The sequence below is a fragment of the Zonotrichia albicollis genome, chromosome 12 (assembly GCF_047830755.1).
Source record: "Zonotrichia albicollis isolate bZonAlb1 chromosome 12, bZonAlb1.hap1, whole genome shotgun sequence".
Classification (NCBI taxonomy): domain Eukaryota; kingdom Metazoa; phylum Chordata; class Aves; order Passeriformes; family Passerellidae; genus Zonotrichia; species Zonotrichia albicollis.
This window is the reverse complement of record NC_133830.1, coordinates 811130-835819: the sequence shown is the minus strand read 5'-3', so window position 1 is coordinate 835819 and position 24690 is coordinate 811130. Positions and strand designations below refer to the sequence as shown.

Below are 24690 nucleotides of genomic sequence, written 5' to 3'. Positions count from 1 at the left end.
GAGTTGTGACATTGAGTTCTGTGTCTGCTGCCTGGGATGTGAGCTGCTGGCATCTTCCCATTGCCGTACCCATGGAATGAGGCTGATGCTGGAAAATCCAACAGCTCAAGGCAGTTCCAGCAGTCCTGTCCTGTTTGGGATTTGTGCACAGACCCCTGGCTGGTGATAGGAGCAGCCAGGGCCGGGCTCAGGGATGGCAGGGGCAGCCAGGGCAGGGCTCAGGGCACAGCTCAGGCTCTGCTGTGTCCACAGCCCCTGTGCTCCCTGCTGGTTTGGGTCCTGGGTGCCTCTGGTTGTCCCCTGATCTCTGTGCCAGGCTCTGACACAGCACTGGCATCCCCAGAGGGCTCAGGCCATGGATCTCACTCTGGGCAGGGATGGGTGGGTGGCCCACTCTGGGTAGGTGGGCCCTGACTGTCTGGGGTGGATGGACCCTTCATCCCAGCAGCCTGAATGTTGGTGGGTTCATGGTGTGGGACCCACAAATCCCATTCATAATGGTTTGGTTGGGAGGCACCTTAAGGATCTTCTTGTCCCACACTTCCTGCCATGGTGGGACAGCTCCCGCTGCCCCAGGCTGCTCCCAGCCCTGTCCTGGCACACCCCCAGGGGCAGCCCAGCTGCTCTGGATGTGTCAGAGCAGCCCCAGCTCGCTCCTGGGGTGTCTCTGGCTCCCAGCTCTCCTCCCTTGCCAGGCACTTTGTGCAGCCTGGAGCATTTGTCACTTCTCCGGGCCACCAGGGGTAATGAATCACTGCAGGGATCCTGTGACAGGATCCTGAATTTGCAGCTTTCATGTTTTTCCCACCTAATTCCCTCGGAGGTTTTTCCCTTGGAAGTGCTGTGAATTAAGCTGACACTCTCAATAACTGTGCACATGTTTCCTGTTGTGCTGGAATGTGGGATGAGGATGTGGAAGCTGAACTTACTCCCCTGTGCCTTTTGGACAGCAGGCACCCAATTCCCCGGGGCACCCTGCTTGCCAAGGGGTGACACAGGGCACACTGGTGTTTGCCATTTATCCCTATTCCTCCTGCCATTTATCCCAAATTCCCCTAAGCAGGGCTGGTGCCAAGGCCAGCAGGGCCCCATGGCATCTGCCCCTTTTGGGAAAGCTCAAACTGTGTGATCCCTGCCAAGTGGGACAATTTGGGAGAGCTGGACAGCACTGCACGTGCCCTTGGGTTCATTCTGTCTCATTCTCACTGGGGAAAGCAGAGCATGTAAAACTGGTCAGGTTCTGAACTCGCTGGCACTGAGACTTTCAGTCTCCATTTAAAATGGAGTTTATTTTTAAAGCTCAGTGGTGTTTGCTTTTAAAGGGGAAAAGAAAGGTTGCACAAAGTCCAGGTTGTGATAATTGCAAAACAAAATGTTTTATGTGAGTCAGAGAAAAACTTGGGGGTTTTTATTCTCCTTTATTCTCTTCCAGCCTTTCCTGCTCACTGTTTCCCTCCTCCCCATGGAACAATGGTTTTGTTCCAGTGAGCCTTTGGAGCAGCTGGCCCAGCAGAGCTCCTTTGCCTTCAGGCAGCTGCAGCTCAGCTTCTCTCTCACAAACCAGGGAAAACAAGGCTGGCCTGCCTTGTGAGGGGTTCAGGGATGGCACAGGAGCTGGGTTTCACATTTCCAGGCAGCAGTTTGCTTTTCCCTGCTTCTCTCTGGGTCTGCTTTGCCCTGGGATGAGGAGGATGCTCTGGGGCTTGAGCCTCCTCCTCCTCCTCTGGGTCCTTCACCCTCCAACTCCTTCTCCAGTGCTTCAATTACAGGACTTTTAAAGCTGGGTTCTGAAGCCTATCTGTGAATCTCCCCCTTGTCCTGCTGCCTTTTAATTAACTCATCTCCACTGCTGGTTTTTATTAAGAGCTCTGGTACGTTATTAATTAACGCTCTGTGCACTGTGGTGAGCAGGTTGGTATCAAAGATGCTGTAAAAGATGAAAGTGATTACTGCTGAGAAACAAAGTAATTAAGGCAAAAGTTGCGTTTTCATCTGCCAGCAACAACCAGAATGTCAGTGGAGGTGGGGAATGGGATTTTTAAGTTTTTAACTTTTTTTTAAACAGACTAGACAGCAGTAGTACAGGAACTGTGCTAAAAGTGGGCATTTTTGGTCTGGCTGAGGGTACCCGTGGCTGTGCTGATGCTCTTTGCTGTGTTCTCTGGGTGTTTATGAGAAGTCTGTCTCACAGACTTTGAGGTTTCACTGTTTGTGTCTGTCCATCTGTTTGGGGGTGGGCCCTTGAAGGAATAGAGATTTTCCTGCACAGTGTGGGCTTTGCCAGTATCTCAGCTTTGGCAGTTCCCATTCCATGTAAGTGATTGCAGTGGAAGCATTTTCCCCCAGTAGCCCTCAAGGTGCAAAATGAAAAAGAATCTCAGCCCTTCACTGAGATAAACCTGCCCAGTACTGTCAGCACCTTCTGCCTCTCAGCCCGTTGTTTTGGGGTTTATTCATCAGTTCAGGCTCGTTCAGCTTGCTGTTGTCTGCTGTTTTAATTCCTTTTCATCCTTCCACTGCCCATTTCTTTGCTTGTTTTGCTGTTCTGCAGTGGGTTGGGCACAGTCTGTGTAACCCCTGACCCCCCAGCCCTGCAGGCAGTGCTGTCAGCGCAGGAATTGCGCGGATCCCTCTGGATCTGACCCTGGGTGCTGGAAGGGCAGTGATCCCTGGGGGAGCTCCTCCCTCCCAGGCTCCCTTTGGGCTGTGCCTTCCCCACTGCTGGGCTCTGTGACAGTTCCCTGTCCCCCCCTGAGGGTCCCTTTGTGCTCTGCCCTGGCACAGGTGGGCTCTGCATTGCCCAGTCCCTGAAGATCCCCCAGGAGCGCAAGGACAAGAGCATCGACTTCGACCGCATCATCCGGCAGCTGCTGGAGACGCCCAACGCCAGGGCCATCGTCATCTTCGCCCACGACGAGGACATCAGGTGAGCCTGGACCCTTCCTGGGCCAGGGAATGGTCTGTGCTGGGAATCACATTGGATCTGGGGAGCTGGGAATGGGGGGAGCACCAGGCACTGCTGCCATGTGGGATATGGGGAGCTGGAAATGGGGGGAAACACCCAACGCCAGGGCCATCGTCATCTTCGCCAAGACGAGGACATCAGGTGAGCCTTGACCTTCCCTGGGCCAGGGAATGGTCTGTGCTGGGAGCCACTGGGATATGGGGAGCTGGGAATGGGGAGAGAACCAGGCACTGCTGCTTCTGGCTCATGGGTGCCCAAAATGGGAACCAGGACCTGGGAGCTTTTCCTGGAGCTTTTCCAAGCTCCTGTTGGGTGGCAGAGCTGACGTTTCCTCTCAGAGGAATTGCAACCACGCCCCCCTCTGCAGGCTCGTTCTACTTGGTGTAATTCATTAATTCAGTCTGGTTTATGGCAAATGAAAGTTAATAGTGATAAAGTGACTTGGATGCTCAAGGTTAAACCACATGGAATGGGCTCATAAAATAACACAAAGAATGTTTTCTATTTCATTATTCGCTTGCGTATTCTGGGTCCAGAATTTGAAATTGGCTTAAAATTGTGGTGGAATTATCAGTTGCTGAGAGGCCTGGTCCCACAAAATGAGACAAAAAGAATTCTGGGAAAAGTTTCAGTAAAGTCAATGGGGAAACTCTAAGTTTTAGTAGAATCAATAATTCAGTTGTGGGATCTTGGGTGATTTTAAAGAGAATGGATCATGGGACGGTTTGGGTTGGGAAGGACCTTTGGAGATCACCCAGTCCCATCCTTCCCTGGGATCAGAGCCCTGGTGATACCGAGTGTCCCAAAGCCCTGAGCTCTGCTGGGGTCAGGAATGTGCTGCTCCTCCTCATCACAGCCCAGTCAGGCTGGAGGAGACCCCTGAGGCCAAGGGGGGCAGCCCCTGTGCCAGTGCCACCCCCTGTGCCAGTGTCACCCCCGTGCCAGTACTGCCCCTGTGCCAGTGCCACCCCATTCCCTGGAGCATCCCCTATGTCAGTGCCACCCCGATGCCAACGCCCATTCCCTGTAGCATCCTCTGTGCCAGTGCCACCCCATTCCCTGGAGCAGCCCCTGTGCTAGTACCACCCCTGTGCCAGTGGGACCCCGTTCCTTGGAGCCCCATGGCAGTGCCCTTGATGCCAACCCCCCATTCCCTGTAGCATCCCCTATGTCAGTGCCACCCCAATGCCAATGCCCCGTTCCCTGGAGCATCCCCTGTCAGTGCCACCCCATTCCCTGTAGCATCCCCTATGTCAGTGCCCCCGGTGCCAACCCCGCTCTCTCCGCAGGCAGATCCTGGCAGCAGCCAAGAGGGCAGACCAGGTGGGCCATTTCCTGTGGGTGGGCTCCGACACCTGGGGCTCCAAGGTGAGCCCGCTGCTGCAGCAGGAGGACGTGGCCGAGGGAGCCATCACCATCCTGCCCAAGAGAGCCACCATCGAGGGTAAGAGACCTTTCCTACTGAACAACTAAAACTTCATTCTTCCATCAGTGCTTTCTGTTTAAACTCAGCTTAACTTTTATTTCAGGTCAAGCACTATGTTTATCGATATTGCTGTGTGCTTCAGAAATAGCCACATCTGTACAGATGTGTGTGTATAGTGAATTTTGGGAAGCTGGTTTTGCTGAACCCCTTTCTTTCTCAGCTTCCCTTTGTGCTCCCCAGTGTTTGTAGTCTGATCTCACCTCAGTTTGTTAATCCTGTTGTGCTAAAGATGCTTCAGCATCCACATGGCTTCCTCTAGGTGAGGTTGGTCAGGGTCTGTGTTCTCTGGAAGAAAAGTTATTTCCAGGGGAGGCACTGAGAAACCCAACTGCTCTGCTGGCCCAGTCCTCCAACACACTGCCCACATTAAAATGGGTTCTGGTGCCTCCACTCCCTGGAAAACCAAACATTTGCATTTTTCCTGCGCCTGCTCTCCTTGCTCATCAGTTATTCCTCTCAGGTAGATCATCTGCTTCATTCTTTTACATTTTTAGCCCCCCGAGGCACTCTTGGATGTTATTTCTCCGTAAATACAGAAAGTTGACAGACAATGAAGTGGTTTGTTTCTGAAAAGCAGGATATTTTAATAAGCTTTTCCCACTGTCTGTATTCATCCCTGAGGGTTTCTGACACAGAACCCAAAATTCTGTCAACAGTACACAGAAACAAAAACTTCCCACGTTTGTTTGTTTTAAAATATTTTCCTTTTATGTTACGCATTAAACCCCTGATGGGAAGCACGAGGGGGTTTTGGAGGCAGTGAGTGAGGATGGCAGAGTGGGAGAGTTCAGGTGTACAAAGTCAGTTAAATTGGAGGTATGAATATCTGTGTATTTGGTGTACCTGCAAAAATATTGTGGAGCCTGCAAAAACATTTATGGAGCCTGCAGATATCTCCTGGTTCGGTGGGGAAGTGCCTGGGTGCATTTTGCACGTGGGCTGGGGATTGCTGTGGTGCCTAAAGTGCATTTTGCCTACAAATGTGTGTGCCTGAGGTGTCCTTCAGGACAGACACAGCTTGGGGTCTGCGTGTTCCAGAAGGGCTGGGCAGGGTGAGGGGTCCCTGTGAGAGTGGGAGCTGTGCTGGGCACACTGAGGGGTCCCTGGGCAGAGCAGGGGGCTCAGGCTGCTCCTGCCCATGCAGGGGCTCAGGCTGCTCCTGCCCTCCCCAGCCCATCCAGCTGTCCCCAGTGCCATCTGCATGTGCCATCTGCTCCTGCTGCCAGGGCCTGGGGGGCTCAGAGCTCATCCCAGCACTGCTGGAGGCTGTTCTGGTTCCCTTTCTGGCCTTTGAGTTTCATTTGGCCACGGGACCTCACACAGCTCATAAACTCAAACACTCACTGCACAGAAAAAAATGCATTTTTTAAATTGTTCCCCACCCCCAGCAGTGAGTTCAATCCAAAATCCAGGTGTGACGTGCAGGTGTGCTGTGCTTTTACAGCTCTGCACGCAGGTTCCAGCTGGTGCTCCTGCTTTCCTGCCACTGGGATGTCCCAGCCTGTCACTCCAGAGGGGCCCCAAGTGTTTGGTATTTGTAGGATCAGGCCCCAGATCCACAGTTATTTGTCTTGGTACTTGATGTCACTCTTGGGACAGAATTTCCTTTGCCACGGTCCCACGGGGGGGATTTAGAAAATCATTAGATGAACTGAATTCATTCATCTTAAGTCAGTCTTAATATAGCCTGATTGTGTTTGATGTAATTATGCTGAAAGGATGAAGTTGCATTTTATTTGCATAATTGCAGTAGACAGAGAGCCAGAGGAGTGCACATGAAAGAGGAATCAGGTGGGGAACCGCTCCAGAGCCTGCCCAGCCAGGTACAGGGAACTGGAGAGGCTTGAGAGGCTTTCAGAGGAGAAAGAGGAGATTGCATTTATTTGTATATTTATTTGTTTGTTTGATTGTTCATAGAGCAGCTGTGGCAGCAGGATGATTCTCTGATGCTGTGCCCTGCTCCTTGGTGCTCTGAGCTGGGTCCTCCTGACCCCAGAGGAGATTCCTGTAGGGGGACAGAATATAAGAAAATAAAGATAGTGTAGAGAGTAATCTCACCCCTGAGGAGCTGCAGCTGGGGCAGTTATCAAAGATTAGGGACAGGCCTGACTTTAACAGGCCACAGCTGTACCCAGTGAGAAGAAGATGCTATAAAAGAGTGGGGTGGTGTTGAGAAGGGAACTGGAGTCAGTTGGGTGCTGTGTGAAGGAGAAACAGTCAGAGCTCTGAGAAACAGTCTGCCCATGAGAAACACCAGGAAGGTATGGAACCTTTGTGAAACCATGGAACACCTGGGATAAGGCGACAACAGATTCCCCAGCCTCACCCTGAGTCCCAGAAGTTGTTTTAAGCTCATCTGGGAGGGATGTGCTCACCTCCTCCCCTCTCTGGTCCCTGCCCTTTGCTGGGCAGGGGTTTTGTGGGGCTGAGCAGGGATTTTGAGAGGCTGGGCAGGTGTTTGTGGGGCTGGGCAGTGCCAGCAGGGCTGCACTGGGCCCTGCAGAGCTCTGGGTTCCTCTCCTGTTTTCCCCTGCCCTCCCTCAGCAGTGAGTGTGCTCTGGCTGCATGGACTGCAGCCCCAGGGAGGGGAGCAGCTGGATAAGAGGGTAGGACAGAGATCTGAGCTGAATTATTTACAAAGTCTGGCAAAAGCTTTGCTGATGTGGAGAAAAGCAGTCTTTGCTGTCTGAGCTCAGAACTGCTGTAACTGAGCACTGGGATTCAGATGGATTTCACATTAATGGTTCATTCCAGAGCCTGGGGATGGGGCTGGAGTTTGGGAAGCTCTGGGCAAGCAGGCTGAGGGATAGCTCAGATCCAGCACAGGGATGAGCCTGTATATTTAAAAATTCAAAACTGCAAACCAACAAAACTGTCCCAGGAATTCTCAGTTGTTTGTCTTCCAAAGAGATTTGAATCCCATTGTGTTTTCATTTCCACCAAGAGCTGCTTTGCTCCTTTTTTATTTGGGCGGTATGAACTTGGAAAAAGCAATGAAAGAGTGGTGACTTAAGCAAAACTGAGAATGAAATTCTCTCCTTGTTTATGGCTCTGAAGTGTTTTACTCTCACAGCCCTGAGTGCCAGAGGAAGGAGCTCAGGGTTCATTTTTCCTTGGAATATTCCCTGGGAATGATGTGCTGCTCTCAGCCCTTCCTGCCTCTCCTCATGGGAGCAGGAGGCCAGAGTTTATTGCATAATAATACTTGTAAAAACTTCCCTTTGCGTTCCTTCTGTTTGTTTACAGCCTGGTGCAGGCTCTTTTCCAGCTCCCTGTTGTTCTGCAGCTCTTTGTGTCCCTGGGGCGTGAGCCGTGTGCTGGGAGAGGAGCTGGGCTGGAAGGATGTGGCTGCAGGGGCTGTGCTGGGGAGGATGCTGGAATTGCTGTGAATAATGATGAGGCCTAATTAGGGCCCGTGGTGTGGTGCCCCAGTGCCCCTGGCACCGGCATGGCATAGGAACAGCCCCAGCTCCTCTGTGGCTGGGCAGGGGTGACACTGGGCTGGTGCCACAGTGCCACCTCCCTGGGCTCTCAGTGCTGGTGCCCTCTCCAGTTTCCTTCCTGTGCCACCTCCCCAGGCTCCCTGAGCTCTCAGTGCTGATTTTTTCTCCAGTTCCTTCCTCTGGGTGCCCCCAGTGCCATCTCCCTGAGCTTTCAGTGCTCATTCCCTCTCCAGTTTCCTTCCTCTGCCCCCAGTGCCACCTCCTTGAGCTGTCAGTGCTGATTTTTTCTCCAGTTCCTTCCTCTGGGTGCCCCCAGTGCCCCCCTGTGCCAGGAGCCCTCAGTCCCCTCACTGGGTCACAGAGGATGGAGCCCAGATTTGGAGCAGAAATCCTTCTCATCCTCCTTTCCACCTTTGGTTTCCTGCTTCTCTGTTTAGTTACTGCTTCCCAGAGCGTGAATTTCCAAAGGAGAACATTCCAGATCCAATGGGATGAGTTGGTTTTTGGGGGCTTTGGGCAGGTTTATTGCCCCAAAGCCAGGAGGAGGTGAAGCCGCCAGAGCTGGGGCTGCTCTGCTGCCATGGGGGCCTTATGCAGAGCTTTGGGCTCTGGCACAGCAGCTTTCAGGGACACAGCCCTGCCTCTGAGGTTTGTCTTTGCCACCCTTGCAAAGCTTGCACTGAGCACCTCACTCACCCAAGCACAAATGATTCAGTCCAACACTGCAGTGATTTCATTTCATGGGATCCAGTTAGTTTGCTTACCTAAAATTCTGAAATCCAAACCACACCTGAACTGTCTTTGACCTCCCTGGAATTTCAATGATATTTTTAGTTGTGGCAGTCATTTGAAATGCTGATGTGTCAGTCCCAAAGAGGGAATACTTGTCTCGAGTATTGCCACTTGAAATTTTGGGAAGCCACACAGATGTTCATCTCCTCATTATGGAAATAATGTATTTGGTTAATGTGTTGGTGTGAAGAGAGGGGAATACAAATTATCTTGCAACTTGAGGGGTTTGGTTCAGTTTTCAGTGAGTTGAGGTTGCTCAGTGGGGAGAGAAAGCTCTGGGGAGATCTTGGAGATCCTGACCTGAAGGGGCTTGCAGGAGGGCTGGGGAGGGATTTTCTACAGGAACAGGGGGGACTGGACAAGGGAATGAGGAGGGGAGGTTCAGATGGGATTTTGGGAATGAGGAATTGTTCCTGGCAGGGTGGGCAGCCCTGGCACAGCTGTGGCTGCCCCTGGATCCCTGGCAGTGCCCAAGGCCAGGCTGGACACTGGGGTTGGAGCTCCTGGGACAGTGGGAGGGGTCCCTGCCATGGCTGGGGTGGCACTGGGTGGGATTTAGGGTCCCTTCCCATTTTATTATAACTCTTTATTATGAGTGTAACTCTGGAGGTTCAGTGCAGCCAGGCTGGGCAGAGCAGCCCCTTGCATTTGCATTTTATCGTAATTCTGTATTGCAATTTTAACCTGTTGAGCATCCCCAGGAGCTGCTGCAATCTCTGCATCCCAGCAGAGAGGGATCTCTGTATTTTCACCCTGATTTAAATTATGCAGTGAGTGACTGCAGTTTAGCTGCTTTTAAGGAGAGGCTCAAGCGTTTTGTCAGTGGCTGCTGAGCAGGGGGAAAAGCACTCTCATGTTCTGCATTTTGACCTCCTGCATCTCAGCTTTTGCTGCTCTGCATTATTAAAATGGAACAGGCCATCTGTGGAGCAGCTGCTGCTGAAAGACTGAGGAGCTGGAGCTTGGGAAACCGGTGGGAAGGAACATCCAGTGGGTTGGGAGGGACCCCAAATCCCACCCAGGGCCACCCTGCCAGGGCAGGGACACCTCCCACTGTCCCAAGCTGATATGCAGCCTGGCCTTGGGCACTGCCAGGGGTCCAGGGCAGCCACAGCTGCTCTGTTATTTGCTCAACAGCTTTCAGCTCATCTTCAGCTGTGAGGAAAAGGGGTTTTTCACAGATAAAGGTCCTGGCAAAACAAATTGCCCATTTCCAGCAAGAGGGCAGCTGGAAAGGAAGAATTCCTGGCAGGGTTCTGCTCCAGGAGGTGTTGCTAGAGCTGCCTGGGAATGGAAATGGAGAGACAAACCCAGGACTTGTGCTGCTGGTGTTGTGCACACGGGAGTACACAGGGAGTGAGAGGTGCCTGAGGGCTGTGGGATGCAGAATAAGGAGCAATAACAGCCTGGTGTGTGAGCCTTTCCCTGCCAGGGCTGCCCAGCCAGCACTGGCTGAGATCTCACCTCAGCTGGGTCCTGTTGTACTGTGGGAATGAGGGCACAGCCAAAATCTGTCTGTCTGTCTCTCTAATTTACCTATCCATCTATCATCTATCTATTTATCGATCTGTCTACCTACATATCTCTCTGTATCTCTCTGTATCTCTCTGTATCTCTCTGTATCTCTCTGTATCTCTCTGTATCTCTCTGTATCTCTCTGTAATCTGTCTATCCATCTATCTAATCTCTCTCTCTATCTATCTCTCTATCTATCTCTCTATTTCCCCATCAGAACAGCCCAAAATCCCAGGTCTGCCCTGAGTGGAACTCCCTCTGTACCTGATTTATGTCATGGATATAAAAGTCAGATGCGGCACCACCTGAAATACCCCTTTGCACAGTTACAATCTGCAATTATTGAAAAAGAAAACAGCTGCAAAGCACTTTCATGGCGTGATGGAAGTTAATGAAATCATTTCTTTTATGGCCTTTTTACTGAGCAAGAAGGTTAAAATAATATCTGTAGACTGTCACACCTCACAGTGTGTGGCTGGGCAGCAGCAGAAAATCTGCAGAGAGACTTGCTGTCCTAAAATTGATGCTGTCATTCCCCACCTAATGCTTTTATCCCAGATGTAATGCCAGTAAATGACACTGCTTTGGGTTAAATGCTAGGGAAATTGGAAAAGTGTTTGAGTAGCTGCTTTCAGCTCATTTGGCATCAATAATTATAGCAGGTGATGATTTACTGTGTGGGTAAATAACTGGCTGTCAGTAGTGTGGACATCCTTGGGACTAAATAGAGGAGTAAAAATATCACAAAGTGATCCCATCCCTGCTCCAGTGAAATTGGGTCAATATGTTGGATTTGCTCTCACCTGGGCTGCCAATGAGAGCACTTGAGGCACATGGCAAATGCACCGGGTCAATAATTTTGTGGTTTAATTAGGCTTAATGATTTTCCTTATTAAATAAGCCCTGAGGCCCTGACGCCCCTTGTGACACGTGGAGGGGATGGTTTGTGGTTTGTGCTGGTGCAGTGGCCGAGCAGGGTTTATTTCCTGGCTCTGCTGAGCATCCCTGCTGGTGCTGTCCCTGACCTGGACTCAGGCTTTGGGATCCTGTCCCTGTCCCTCACCTGGATGTCCCCAGCTCCTCCCAGGCTTTGGGATCCTGTCCCTGTCCCCCCTCCAGCTCCCCCTTTTTCCCCTCTGTCTCATCACAATGTGGTCCATGTACGTACTTATCCCGTGGGGGAAAATAAATGAACCCTTTAGGTAGTATCATCTTTCTATGTGTAAAAATAATGATTTAATCAAATCACAGTGATTTGAAGTAATAAGAGATTCATTGTAATTTGGAAAATCTCATAAAGGAACTATTTATATCTCTTAGAGGTATTTGCTGAAAAAGTGATTTGCTAAAGTATGAAATATGGGGAGCGTTGGGGAATCACTAAATCTTGTCACAGCAGTGCAGTGCCTGGTCACGAGCAGGGCTGAGAAGTGATGATTCCTGCTCTTGCATTTCAGCATTCAGTGGGTTTTGTTGGGTCGTGGAACCCCAGAGCCCCTGAGCCCAGCAGGCTCAGCTCTGTGTGGGTGAGCTCCCTGTGTGTTTCAGGTCAGAAAGGTGAAGCACAGCCCCAGGTGTGTGGTTAGAACGTTTGCCTTGTTCACCTGAGCGTTTTTGGGTCAGGCTCGTTCCAAACAAGGCTCTGAAATGAGAGAAGCATTTGAGATTCCCACTGGCACAGGTGGACCTGCAGGACCAGCCCTGTGGGACGTGTGGGGACAGTCCTGGCTGCTGAAATCACCCCTGGCAGTGTCCCAGGGCAGGGCTGGAGCAGCCTGGGCAGGGGAAGGTGTCCCTGCCATGGCAGGGTGGCCTGGCTGGGATTTAGGGTGGGATTTAGGCTCCTTCCTGCCCAAACCACCCCAAATTCCTGCTCCCAGGCTGGGAAGGAGGGCAGGGTCTGGGGGTTCTCCAGGACCTTGGCTCCAGGAGCAGCATTCCCAGGAATGGAATGCACTGCAGGAGAGGGGCTGCACAGGGCTTTGTCCAGGAGTGCCCAGGGCTTTGTCCAGGGCTTTGTCCAGGAGTGCCCAGGGCTTTGTCCAGGGCTTTGTCCAGCCCTGAACCCTCCCACTGTCACCCCCCCCCCACACTTGTCCCAGTCAATAGGAGAGAATGGTAAAAAATGTTCCCTTTTTAATAGGGATCCATATTCCCGCCTGTGAATGCAGAGGGATCATTAAAGCAATCAATGGGAATGTTATTATTTGTTATTAAATCTGTAAAGGTTCAGAGTAATTCATATGGAATTCTATTACAGTTTTATCAGGACTCATTGATTTTGCATTATTAAGTTATAGAGCACTTTCCCCAGAGGTCAGTGAGTTTGGCACGTGGGGAGGGTTTATTGCTGCTCTTTCCCTGCCATATGGACATTGTACATCTCAGGACTGGATATCCCCTTTGAAATGCTCTTTTAATCAGGAGCAAAACCAAAATACACAGGTTTGCAGGAAGAAGTTTTGGTTGTGTGTCCCTAAAATCTGGATTCTGACATATCCATGAGAATGTTTTCCTTGGGGAATTTAATCCTATAAATGGTAATCACAGAATCACAGAAAGGTTTGGGCAGAGAAACAGTGCTGGCACAGAAATGTTCCTAAATGACTCATTTGTTATCAGTTAGCTCCAGCAGGTGTCCCGGGAGTTTTAACCCATTATTTACCCAATCTGTGGCAGGCCCAGGTGAGGTCTCTGCCTCAGGACAAGCAGAGCAGGGAGGGTTGGGGTCTCTGCCACCCCAGGGTCTGTTTTCCTGCACTTTGGTCCATTTAATTGTGAGAAGGTTTCACCCCAAGCTGCGGTCCCCCCTGAAGGGCTGGGCAGTGGTGTGGAGCTCAGAGTGCCCCCAGGTACTCACAGAGCTGCAGCCCAGCCCTGAGGGTTCTCCCAGCCCAGTTTGTGCTTTCCTCACCTTTCCCAGGGGCTGCTTCAGGCTGGGGCTGTGCTCTGGCCTTGGCACCCTCCTGCTCTCTCCTGCCTTGGGTTTAACAAACAGCATGGTGGCTGCAGGCGGGATGTGAGTGAGCTTCCAGCCTGTCTCTGGGAGGGCTCAGGGCTGCTGTTTGTTCCTGGCTGCTCTTTGGGTGCCTGGGCTGTCCCTGGGGCTGGGCAGTGTGCAGAGCAGCAGCCTCAGCCCTGGCAGAGCCCAGCCTGGAGCTGGGTCAGTGGCACAGGGAGAACAGGCATTGACCCCGTTCCCATCTCCTCTCCAGTTTGCAAACAGCTGCCTTTGTGCTATTTTTACCCTGCTGGAAGGGCTGCCGTGCTCGTTCCCCGTGCCAGATGGGTTTCCTGAGCCTCAGCTCCATCCTGTGCTGTGCCAGCCCCTGTGGCTCTCCATCCCCAGCAGGGAAACCCTTGGCTGCAGGGCCAGGGAGGTTCCCCTGTCCATTGGAGGTGCACCTGCAGCCCTTCCTCGCTGCAGAGCCCTGGGTGGGGCTGGGGCTGTGAGAGCTCATTGCTCCCATCCTTGCCCCCTCCTCTGCAGTGCCAGAGCAGCTGCAGTGCCCAAACATCCTGTGAGATGCCCTCCCCAGTGGGACTGCACCTGTAGGATGGCAGATCATTCATCCCAGAGCTCCTTTGGGCACAGCCAGCATTCTCATCCTCCCCACTCCTGCTCTGCCTCATCCTGTTTCAGATTTGGGTATTTGAACTCCTCCACAACTCCCTTAGTAAAGGAGAAGCTCCTGTTGTGCTGCGGTGCCCTGGGGAGCAGGCACAGCTCTGCTCTGCCCACTGCAGCCACAGGCAGGTGAGCCCAGCACAGGTGAGATGTGAGATGTGCCCTGGTGGGGCTGGCACAGAGCTCCAGAGGGACAGCTGGCCCTGGGAGGGCACTGCAGGGAACCAGCAGGGTTGAGGTGCCAGGAGCAGGGAAAGGGGGGCCAGGAGCAGGGTCAGTGCCAGGCTGCATCTCCCCAGAGCAGCCAGGCTCCAGGGTCTGTGCCAGACACAGCTACCATGCCCCAGTGTGTGTGCCAGGCTCCCAGGGCACAGCAGCCATGCCCCAGCCCTGCCCTCTCCCCCTGCAGGCTTTGACACCTACTTCACCTCTCGCACCCTGGAGAACAACAGGAGGAACGTGTGGTTTGCAGAGTACTGGGAGGAGAACTTCAACTGCAAGCTGACCATCACTGGCTCCAAGAAGGAGGAGTCGGACAGGAAATGCACAGGTAAGGAATGAACCCATCCCCTCCTCCTGCCCTGGGAACGGGGCACCAGCAGGGCTTTGGTTTGAGTGAGGGGTGGCTGGAGGGGTTGGTTTGTTTGTTTGTTTTAGGTGGAGGATGGAACAATTTAGGAAGTGTGAGCAGGGTGTGCTGGCACGGAGCACCAGGGAGGGTGTCTGCAGAGCCCTGTGTGTCTGTGCAGGCTGGGCTGTCCCTGTCCCCAGCAGGGCCCTGTGATGCTGCTGGGGTGCACGAACGAACCCTGAGATGTTTCTGCCAGCTGCCGAATTGCACCTTGTGCAAGTAAGAGCTGCCTGCTTGATACCGTGAGCGCTGCACAATCTTTAAATTAAATCTCTTGTTAATGATGACTATCACCAGGCTCTCAGCAGCACCATTGTGCCAGACCCTTTGAAGATGTGTTTAATTCTTCAGGAGCTGAAGCAGGCTCTGAACTCATCTCACGCGAGCGCCGATGGAGTGGGATTTTGATGTCTGCCTGTGTGAATTATATGCCATAAAAATCGTCCTAGAGATACTATTTATTCCTCCTAACACGTCCCCTCTGTTGTGTGGTGATAACAATGAGAGCAGGGGGATCAGCTGAAGGAGAGGCGCTGGGAACAGGCACGTCTCGAGATGAAGGAGGGAGACCAGCAGCTCTCAAACCTGCATCTCACTGCTGGCATCTGAAAGAGATGGAACAAGTGGGATTCTTCTCTCTGTTCTCAGCACTCTGCTTTGGAGCTGTTTCCCTGCCTTTGTTGCAGCTGTTCTGCTGTGAGGATGTGCCTGAAGCCGGCCCCTGCTCCGTCTCTCAGGAATCAGGATGAGGAGCACTCCAGCCTCGAGTGGGAAGGGGGGTTAAACTGCTTCTCATCCCCTTCAAATACATCCTTTGGAGGCAAAAAATGCTCGTGTCAACACACTGCCTTTGTGTTCCATCTTCTCCTGGCATCCCAAGGTACTCACTGCAAACCCGTGGGACAGAAGTGTGTTCTGAAATCACGCTGTGCTCGAGTCCCAGCTGTTCCACTGGCACACAACCATGCTGCTGTGGGGCTCCTGCACATCCCCGGGTTAAAAACCAACAGAAAAGAACCTTCTTCTCAAAGGGGAGCAGAAATGGTGCAGTTCTCAAAGATCAGAACTGGTGCAGTTCTCAATGAGGAGCAGAAATGGTGCAGTTTTCAAAGAAGATCAGAAATGGTGCAGTTCTCAATGATCAGAAATGGTGCTGGGGTTTGTTTTTACTTCCCATGGTTTTGCTCTGGCAGCACAGAGGGGCTCGTGGCTGCCCCCATGTTTTAGGCTGGTTCTCCAGCCCTCCCTCCATGGACCCCAGGATGCCCAGACAGGGGCTGGGGGGTCTCTCGTGCCCCTTCCCCAGAGGCACCCACAGCGCTGCTCCTGCTGCTTCCATCTGGAGCAACTCGGTGCCTTCTGGGAGCTTCCTTCTCCTGCAGAGTAATTAATAATTGAATTTCTGTACTCCCATCACACAGGAGCTGCTCCTGGAGCCTGGGGTAAAACCTTCTGCCTGACTTCTTCAGCTCAGCCTCCGAGGGGGAAATATTCCCCACAGCAATGTTGAAGCTGGAATTAAAATTGTGCCCATCACGTTTGGTTTATTCCTGCCTGCAAATGGACTCTGGGCCTGATTTGCTGCTCACTGCAACAGGGTGACACAAACTGGAGGGAACACTCTTCAGCCAGGCCTATTGATCTGGATATTTGCTGGTTTTTTTGAAGTCTGAACAATATTTGGTCCATAACATTTCATAACCATAACATTTACTCTGCAGGTTCTTTGCTGCTTCAGATGAGGGTTCAATTTCTAATTGCAGTGGAATCTCTTTAGGAGGTACCTCAGGCTGTGTTTTGGTGAAGGACAGCACACTCCCAGCTGTAAATTCAGATATGTTTGGGGTGAGCAGTTACATTTGGCTCCACATCTGGGGAGTTACTGTGCACAGCTGATGTTTAATACCCAGCTGAGTGGCTGTTCCAGCACAGGGAAGCATCCTTGTTCTTGGAAATTCTACTGAGATTTAAAAACCTGTACTGTTTTCATGTTTGGACACCGTTACATTGCTCTGGGTTTTTCCAGGTGTGTTTTGCTTGGGTTCCTCTCCCAGATCTCTCCACTGCTGCAGGTTTTCCCCCTGCTGTGTGTGTGCCCAGCCGTGCTTCTGGAACTTGCTGTGGTTTATCAGTGCTGGTTGTGTGCAGCATTTCAATGCCAGATCCCCTCCCCTGGCATCCCTTCCTGCTGCATTGCTCATTTGGTTACAGAGCTGAAACCACTTAAAAGCATTTTCCTTGTCAGGGCTTGAAATCCTGATAAGTTCTGTAATCAATGAGAGGAGTGAATAATGAAAAGGATCCTGCCTGGAACCTCACCAGCTGGAAACTCACTTGTTAGCAGGATTTCAGGGCTTCCAGAGGAGCTGAGATGTAAAACTGGGGGTTTTGGTAGAGAGTGCCTCAACCATCATGGAATCCTGGAATGGTTTGGGTTGGAAGGGCCTTAAATCCCACCCAGTGCCATGGCAGGGACACCTCCCACTGTCCCAGGTGCTCCAAACCCCGTCCAGCCTGGCCTTGGGCACTGCCAGGGATCCAGGGGACAGTTTCAGGGGAAAGGTGACAGTGACAGGAGCATCCCGAGGTGCCGTTAATTGCCCGTTATAATTACCCGCTAATTGCCGGCGCATTCCTCAGTTCTCCGAGGCCCCGTCGGTGGCTTCTCTGAAGGGACCCTCTGTCCCTGAGTGTCGCCGTGTCCCCGCAGGGCAGGAGCGCATCGGGAAGGACTCGCACTACGAGCAGGAGGGGAAGGTGCAGTTCGTGATCGACGCCGTGTACGCCATGGCCCATGCCCTGCACCACATGAACCGCGACCTGTGCGCCGACAGCGCCGGGCTGTGCCCCGAGATGGAGCACGCCGGGGGCAAGCGCCTGCTCAAGTACATCCGCAGCGTCAACTTCAACGGTGAGACACGGCCCGGAACCTGCTGACACCCCCCTGTCACCTATTGATATCCCTGTCACCTACTGATATCCCTCGGTCCCCTACTGCCACCCCTTGGTCACCTACTGACCCCCCCCCCCCCCCCCCCCCCGTTACCTACTGACGTCCTTGCTCACCTACTGACTCCCCACTGTCCCCTACTGACCACTCCTGTCACCTACTGCCATCCCTTGGTCACCTACTGATATCCCCCGGTCCCCTATTGACACCCCCGGGTGACCTACTGACACTGCCCTGTCACCTGCTGATATCCCTCGGTCCCCTACTGACCCCCTCCCCATCACCTACTGACCACTCCTGTCACCTACTGACCACCTCCATCACCTACTGACATCCCCCTGTCCCCTACTGACCCACTGTCACCTCTTGCCTTCCCTTGGTCACCTCCTGACCCCCTCTGTCCCCTGCTGACCCCCCTCCATGGGGCTGGGGCTGGGCAGGGGTTGCTCTGGCTGCAGATCCTGCTCCCCGGTGCTCCAGGGGATTTTCCTGGGTGCCAAGGTGGGGCAGGGGGAGCTCTGTGCTGCTGTGTGTGACAGGAACAGCCTGGCCTGTTGTGCGGCTGCTCCGTGTCCCCAGCCCCAGAGCTGGCCATCCTCCTGCTGGGGAGCAGCTCTGCTCAGCCCCTGAGCTGGGACCCCCCTGCTGGTCCTGAGCTGGGATCCCCCTGCTGGCCCTGCTTTGGGGGTCCTTGCCCTCCTTGCAGAGGTGCTGCCATCAATGCAGCCAGGCTGTGATGGAGAGGCTGGATGTGAGTGAGGAGCTCAGTGTGCATTTTGTGATCATGGTTGCCTGGAGGACAAAAGGCCCAAAATATGAAAGATGTTAAACCTCAAGTGCTGAGCCAGTGAAATTGTGGAAGTTGTGAAGTGCAGCTGTGTTTTTGCCAGTGCAAAGCTGAGGGTGCTGTGCATGGGAGCCCCTCGGGTGCCCAAATTGCCATGGATGTGCCCTGGGTACAAACTCCTGGCTGGTGACACCTGTGTCACTCCTGGCCTCCTCTCCATCATTCATTCCTCACCTTGCAGTGATTAAGAGATGGAAGCCCTGCAACTTCAGTCAGGTTGTGTCTGGGTTTGAGGGCTTCCCGCAGGTGTCAGTGCCCTGTGTCTGCGTGGGGAGAAGCAGCTCCTTTGTTGGGAACTGAATTAAATTGTCACTGCTCTGCATGAGCAAGGAGCTGCAGCCTGGAGACTGACACAGGTTCTGAACTGCTCAGTGGGCTCAGCAGAACCTGGGAAATCTTAACAGGAAGAAAATAAATCCTAAATGATCAAACACCAGTTAAATAACAACATGTTTTAATGACTGGAAGATCAAGGGTTATTTCTGAAATGCCTGTTTCCTCTCTGCCATGAGGTTTTCATACATCACTTTTAATTAATTTCATTATTTCGTGCAAGGAGCCTGAGCTGAGGCTGGATGGCTGCAGTGATGCAAAGCAGGACTGACAGACCCTGCAGACAGGTGGCACAGAGAGGGCTCCAGAGCCTCGCCCAGAGGTTAAGGAGGGCTGGCCCTGCAGAGCAGAGCCCTGGCTGGAGCCCAATTACTGCAGCTTCAAAGGGAGCAGAGGGACGCTCGTGCCTGCCCCGGGATTAGCAGTGCTTGCCTCTCCAGCTGCTGCATGGATCCCACCTCCCCTGGGGCTGAGCTATTCCAGCACAGACTGTGAGCAGAGTGTGCTCCTGTGCCATTCAGCACAGACTGTGAGCAGAGTATGGTCCTGTGCCATTCAGCACAGACACTGTGAGCAGAGTGTGCTGCTGCCTGCCCTGTTCTGAGCCATGGTGAGCTGGGACTGTGCCTGTGGGGTCCCTGCAAGCTCCCAGCCCTGCTGGGACTGTGCCTTTGGGGGTCCCTGCAGGCCCACAGCCCATGGTGCTGTGCCTTTGGGGTCTCTGCAGGGACCAGCCCTTCTGGGACTGTGCCTTTGGGGTCCCTTTAGGCCCACAGCCCATGGTGCTGTGCCTTTGGGGTCTCTGCAGGGACCAGCCCTGCTGGGACTGTGCCTGTGGGGTCCCTTTAGGCCCCCAGCCCATGGTGCTGTGCCCCCCTGCTGCCCCCACGGCCATGCCAGGTCCCTTTCAGTGCCTTTGCTGGGGTTTGGGGTGCCTGTGGTGTGTGCTTGGCTGTGTCCCCCGAGGGTTTGTCCCTGCACTGGCTTTGGGGTGGCTGTGACAGTGGGGTCCATCCTCTGTCTGCCTCCCGACCAGCAGCCCTGCACCTTCCTGCATGTGTCTGTTGCATTTTGAGAGCTCACCTGAGGTGTCCCTTTCTTGTCAGCTCTGACAAAGCTGAGCCTAACTCACCCTAAGCAGCCCTAAGAGTGGTGAACAGCCAAATCCCACTGAGCACTTTGCTGCCTTTCCTGAGGAGCCAAGGAATTACAGCCATTGCTGATTGACTCTGAGTGTTTCCACTCTGATGTATTCTGGCTGCATGAATCTGTAATGACAATTAAATATCTGCCTGGTGCTCACAAGGAACCAGCCAGGAGAGATTTCAGTGGGAGATTTTCTGTACCAGCCTTTGAACTGAATTTGTATCTGATCTCAGAGGATTGTAGGAGAGACAGGAAACAATTTACCAGGGCTGGAATGGAGACTATGCTAATTCACTCCTTCGAATCTTTTTTTCACTCCCCGGAATTCAATGAAGAATGGGAATCATGAAGAAAACGATAATCTTAAAGTTCAGTGCTACAACAGGAGAGATTTTTCATTGCTTTAGGGAAAAAAAGTTAGGAGGAGGAAGCTTTGAATATAGATATGCTGGAGGATTGTCATAATCTTCAATCTTGACACAATATTACTCTACCCCACCGCAGCCTATTTTAATATGTCTGGAAATAAATGTCACCCTGGAAGGTGCTGCTGGAGCTGTAAGGAAATGAGGCAGCGCTTTGGTTCTCCTCCTGGGAGGGTTCCCAGCAGGGCTGGGCTGATTAAATGCAGGTGTTTGTCCTGCTGAGACTCACCTGGGGCTCAGGTGTCAGGGCAGCTCCAGGCTTGGCCAGCACAGGAAGGGTTGGGGCTCTTGTCCTGCACTGACCTGTGTTTGTCACTGGAGTGACTGGTATTATTTACCATTTCATAAAAGGTATTATTTACCATTTACATGGTAAATAATGTTAATTCAGGGTCCTGCTCTGGGTCTGCCCAGGACACTCCTGTGGCAGTGCCAGAGATCCTGGAGAAGGGACTGCATGAGGAATGCTCTTCCCAGGTAAGGGAGTGCACAAGGAATGCTCTTCTCAGATCAGGGAGTGCACCAGGAGTGCTGTTCCTGGATGAGGGAGTGCACCTGGAGTGCTGTTCCCAAGGCTGCTCTGTCCTCTCCCACCCCCATAACAGTGGAACACACTGTGGAGGAGGATGCTCATGGTTTGTATTTCTGGATGCATTCAAGACTCACCAGACTTGGGCTGGCTTCTGTCAGCAGAACCTCTCAGGAGCAGATGGGCCATTTTCTGAAGGGGAAAAGCAGCATTTAGAGGCTGCATTCACAGGAGTGGTTTCACTGGAGAACTCCCTGAGGACAGGGAGATGGGAGGCAGGAAGAAAAGCCTCCTGCTATTTGTGGCCTTGGGCAGAGCAGGGTGAGGCAGGGCTCACCTGGCCTTGCTGTGTTTGTTACAGGCAGCAGTGCAGAGCAGGGATGGTGGCTCTGTGGGACAGAACTGGGTGGTGGCAGTGTCCTGCAGTGTCCCCTTTGGATGGCTGTGGGATGGTGGCCTTGGCCTGGGACGTGTTTCCAGTGTGAAAGCTCAAAGACTGGTAAAGCTTTGGTGCTGGGTGGTTGGATTTTGTCTGGTTTCCTTCCCCAGGCAGTGCTGGCACTCCAGTGATGTTCAACAAGAACGGGGACGCCCCGGGGCGCTACGACATCTTCCAGTTCCACAGCAGCAACACCAGCACGCCCGGCTACCGCCTGGTGGGGCAGTGGACAGACGACCTGCAGCTCAACGTGAGTCCCCTGCTCCTTTGCTGTGGGCTCTGTAACCAGCAGGGACCTTTGCTCTGGGCTCTATAACCAGCAGGGACCTTGGCTATGGGCTCTATAACCAGCTGGGACCTTTGCTCTGGGCTCTATAACCAGTAGGGACCTTGACTATGGGCTCTATAGCCATCAGGACCCTTTGCTGTGAGCTCTATAACCAGCAGGGACCTTTGCTGTGGGCTCTATAACCAGCAGGGACCTTGGCTATGTCCCCACAGCCCCACACTGCGGGTTCTGCAGAGTCTCCCTCTCCCCTGCCCTCCAACCCTCCCCCTGTACCCAGAGAGCCAGAGCTCCTCAGACTGACACAGACACAAGGTGCTCATGTAAATTTTATTGCTGCTGCATGGCTGCAGTCCCCAGGTGCCAGCTTGGGAAATGAAGCTGTGGTTTGTTGTAGTTTGAAACCACTGAGCTTTCACTTGCAGATGCTTTTTTGTTTTCCTTGTCTTTGGAAGTCTGGAATGAAATGTGTTTGCAGTGAGTCACTTTTCCAGTGGTGTTTTTAACCCTGTGGATGAGGTGAGCATCCCTTTGTGGGGTGATGCCTGAAGGAAAGCTGGCACATGCTCAAATGCACTTTGATGTTTCCCAGAAAATCCCCAGGGCTGGTGGGTGGGAGAGCTGGAGACCGTGTCAGCCTCATCCCCCGAGCCTGGCCTGTGCCCTGGCTGAGTGCAGGGTCCCTGCTTGGCTTTGGGCACTTTGCCTGAGCTCTTGGTGTGCTGGGGCTCCTCCTGCGCCCCTGCTGCCACATCTCCTCTGCAAGGGGGACAGGACGGGCTGTGGGACACGGCACAGCCCTGACACCCCTCCAGAGGTGGCCAGGACACACTGGGGCGACACAGGAGGTGACACAGGAGGGGGGACCCCAGGGTGACCCAAGAGGTGACCCAAGAGGTGCCCCAGGGGTGCGCCCAGCCCGGACTCTCTCTGGACCCGGTGTCACACTTGGGGCTGGCCCTGTGACCTGTGGGGACACTGGAGCTGCCCCAGCCCTTTGTGCCTGGGCTGCCCACAGCCACCCCCTGGCATGGAACCAAAGTCCCCACACTTCCTATTTTTAATGTTTCCATGGTTTTTGTTAAACCAAGTAATTCATGTGGGTCACTGAGGGCCCACTCTTGGAGGCTGACCGCACACAATATTTCACTCTCCTTGAATTTTGGCCCATTTTTATTTTCTGTGTTTGATTTGCTCTTTCAGTGCTTTTCAACTTTTGATGTTCTATATAAGGAAACCTATATTAACTTGCAATTTACAGTTCTTTTAGCAAAAAATATTAATATTTTATTAAGCAAGTCCTTCTTTATGTAAACTGCACATCCTGATCCATTAAAATTTAAAGCTAAATTAATGGAGCTTGATTTGTATTCCTGTTGTTGTGTTAAATGTTTCCATAAAAAGATCTCTTTCCTCACCCTCGTAGCCTCATGGCCACAGGGTCACATCAGTAGCTGAGATTCTCTCACTAGCTTCCCTTCTAATCACTCAAGTGTCCCAGTTTCCCACACAAATATATATCTAAGACAGTCCCTTTTGTATTATTGGATTATTTCTTACAATAATAAGGACAATTGTGGAGTCTAGAGAAGCCAAGGATTCCTGGAAATAACCAAAATAAATTCTATTAAATACATCCCAGGGAAAGCTACCAGAGGATGTGATTTGTCCTCAGTAATTATTGTGGCAATAACTCTTCAGGGGCTGTTTCCCAGTTCTTATTTTCAAATACAACACCCAAGGGGAGAGCCAGGGTGTTTGGTGCAGGTTGCAGGGGGCAGCTCTGTGTGGTGCTTTGTGTCCCTGGGGCTTTGTCCCTCCTGGGTGTCCGCATGCCCTGGGCATGGGGAAAGCTCTGCACACCCCACAGGTAAGGAAGGAGCCTGCACATCCAGGGGGCAGGAGCTGCAGGACACCAGCTCGGTGAGTAAAGGTTTCCTCTTCCTCATCATCCTCATTCCAGGAAGGAACAGAAATGTTTCACCGTGGGATTGCTCTGCAGGCTCCTGTGGGTGCCCTCAACAAGGTCATCTTCCCATTCATGGAACTTTATTCTCTGGCGTAATCTGGAGAGCTGAAGCAGATTTTTCCTATGTCAGATTGCAGAGTAACTTGTGTTTTAGTTTCGTCTCTCGTGCTTGTGTTGGTGGACAGATTGAGGAGAGCTTTAGCAACTTCCTGGGGTCTCCTCAAATCTGCTCTGTTTTCTTATTGTTGCTGAACCTGGCTGTATTAATTACCTGGGGCTGTCTGTATCTCAGGCCAGATAACAGATCATTTGATGACTTTTCACTGCAGCAAACCTGGGACACAGCAGTTGATGTGAGGGCAGAGCAATCACCCCTTTTCCTCTGCCTGCTTGGCAGCAGCCAGCCCAGCAGAGCTGTGCCCAGCACCCAGGGCACGGTTCAGTGGCAGCTTTGGCTGTGTTTCAGTGTCCATGCAAGGATAAAATGAGCAGATGTCTGATTTCACTGGCCTTGGCCAGGGCTCCATGCACAGCCATGGCAGTGCTCTGCTCTCCCTGCAGCAGGGCTGTGATGCTGAGGTGTGCCCCCCCAGCTCCCACCATTGGGGGCCAGGTAAGGCCAGGTGCCACCCCTCTCCTTGCTGAGGGCTGTGCCAAGCTCTGCCAGCCCCTGTCACTGCTGCAGGCAGGTTTGGGGTGCAGTGTTTGTAGCTGACACCCTCCTGCCCTGGATTCAGGCTCAGAGCTTGGCCAGCCCCATCCCTGCTGCAGCACAGCTCCCGTGGGAGGCAGAGACTCACCTGGTGCACTTGGGCTGGAGAGACAGAGATCCCCTGGCCACAGGAGAGCTGGGCTTTAAGCCAGGCCTGGCTCTGGGAGGCTGCACTCCCTGCCTAGGGCAGCTCCAGCCTCTCCAGAGCTGCTTGGACTGGCTGGAGCTTTGCTGTTTGAAATGCAGAGGTGCTGCTGGTGGAGAGGAGCCAGTGTGCCCTGGAGAGGATGAGGAGTTAGGTTTGGGCTGGTTTGCTTTTCCAGTGGCTCGTTTCAGTTTGTTGTTAGCCTGGGTTTTCCTTTGTGTCTGAGGCTTGTGTGGTTCCAGCAGCAGCAGGCAATGGGAGCTTGGCTGAAGGCAGCGTGGCCAGGGGACAGGTCCTGCTTCCATGGGGAGCTCCTTGTGCTTCTCTGTGGCTCTCAGACAAGGAATGAGCTCCTCCAGGCCTTCCCTGTCCCATCTCCCCTCGGGAGGTGTCCTTGCTGTGTGAGCTGTTTGGACAAGGGACACTGGAGGTGTGTGAGGAGCTGCCTG

The 24690-nt window shown here is 52.8% G+C and overlaps 1 protein-coding gene across 7 annotated transcripts in view; it reads left to right on the top strand.

Annotated features, from left to right (window-relative positions):
* The window catches only part of GRM7 (glutamate metabotropic receptor 7), a 155772-nt gene that overhangs the window by 86747 nt on the left and 44335 nt on the right, over nucleotides 1-24690 (top strand). For 6 of the 7 annotated variants that reach the window (XR_012582311.1, XM_074550284.1, XM_074550283.1 and 3 more), the window contains 5 exons: nucleotides 2785-2926; nucleotides 4255-4409; nucleotides 14239-14379; nucleotides 17171-17371; nucleotides 21240-21379. Coding sequence is in view for 6 of the 7 variants with exons in the window: in XM_074550284.1 (XP_074406385.1) it covers nucleotides 2785-2926; nucleotides 4255-4409; nucleotides 14239-14379; nucleotides 17171-17371; nucleotides 21240-21379 (779 nt within the window). In the remaining variant the exon portion in view is untranslated. Of the gene's footprint in view, nucleotides 1-2784; nucleotides 2927-3032; nucleotides 3107-4254; nucleotides 4410-14238; nucleotides 14380-17170; nucleotides 17372-21239; nucleotides 21380-24690 lie in introns of those variants that run through there. The other variant, XM_074550285.1, reaches the window with a different exon arrangement.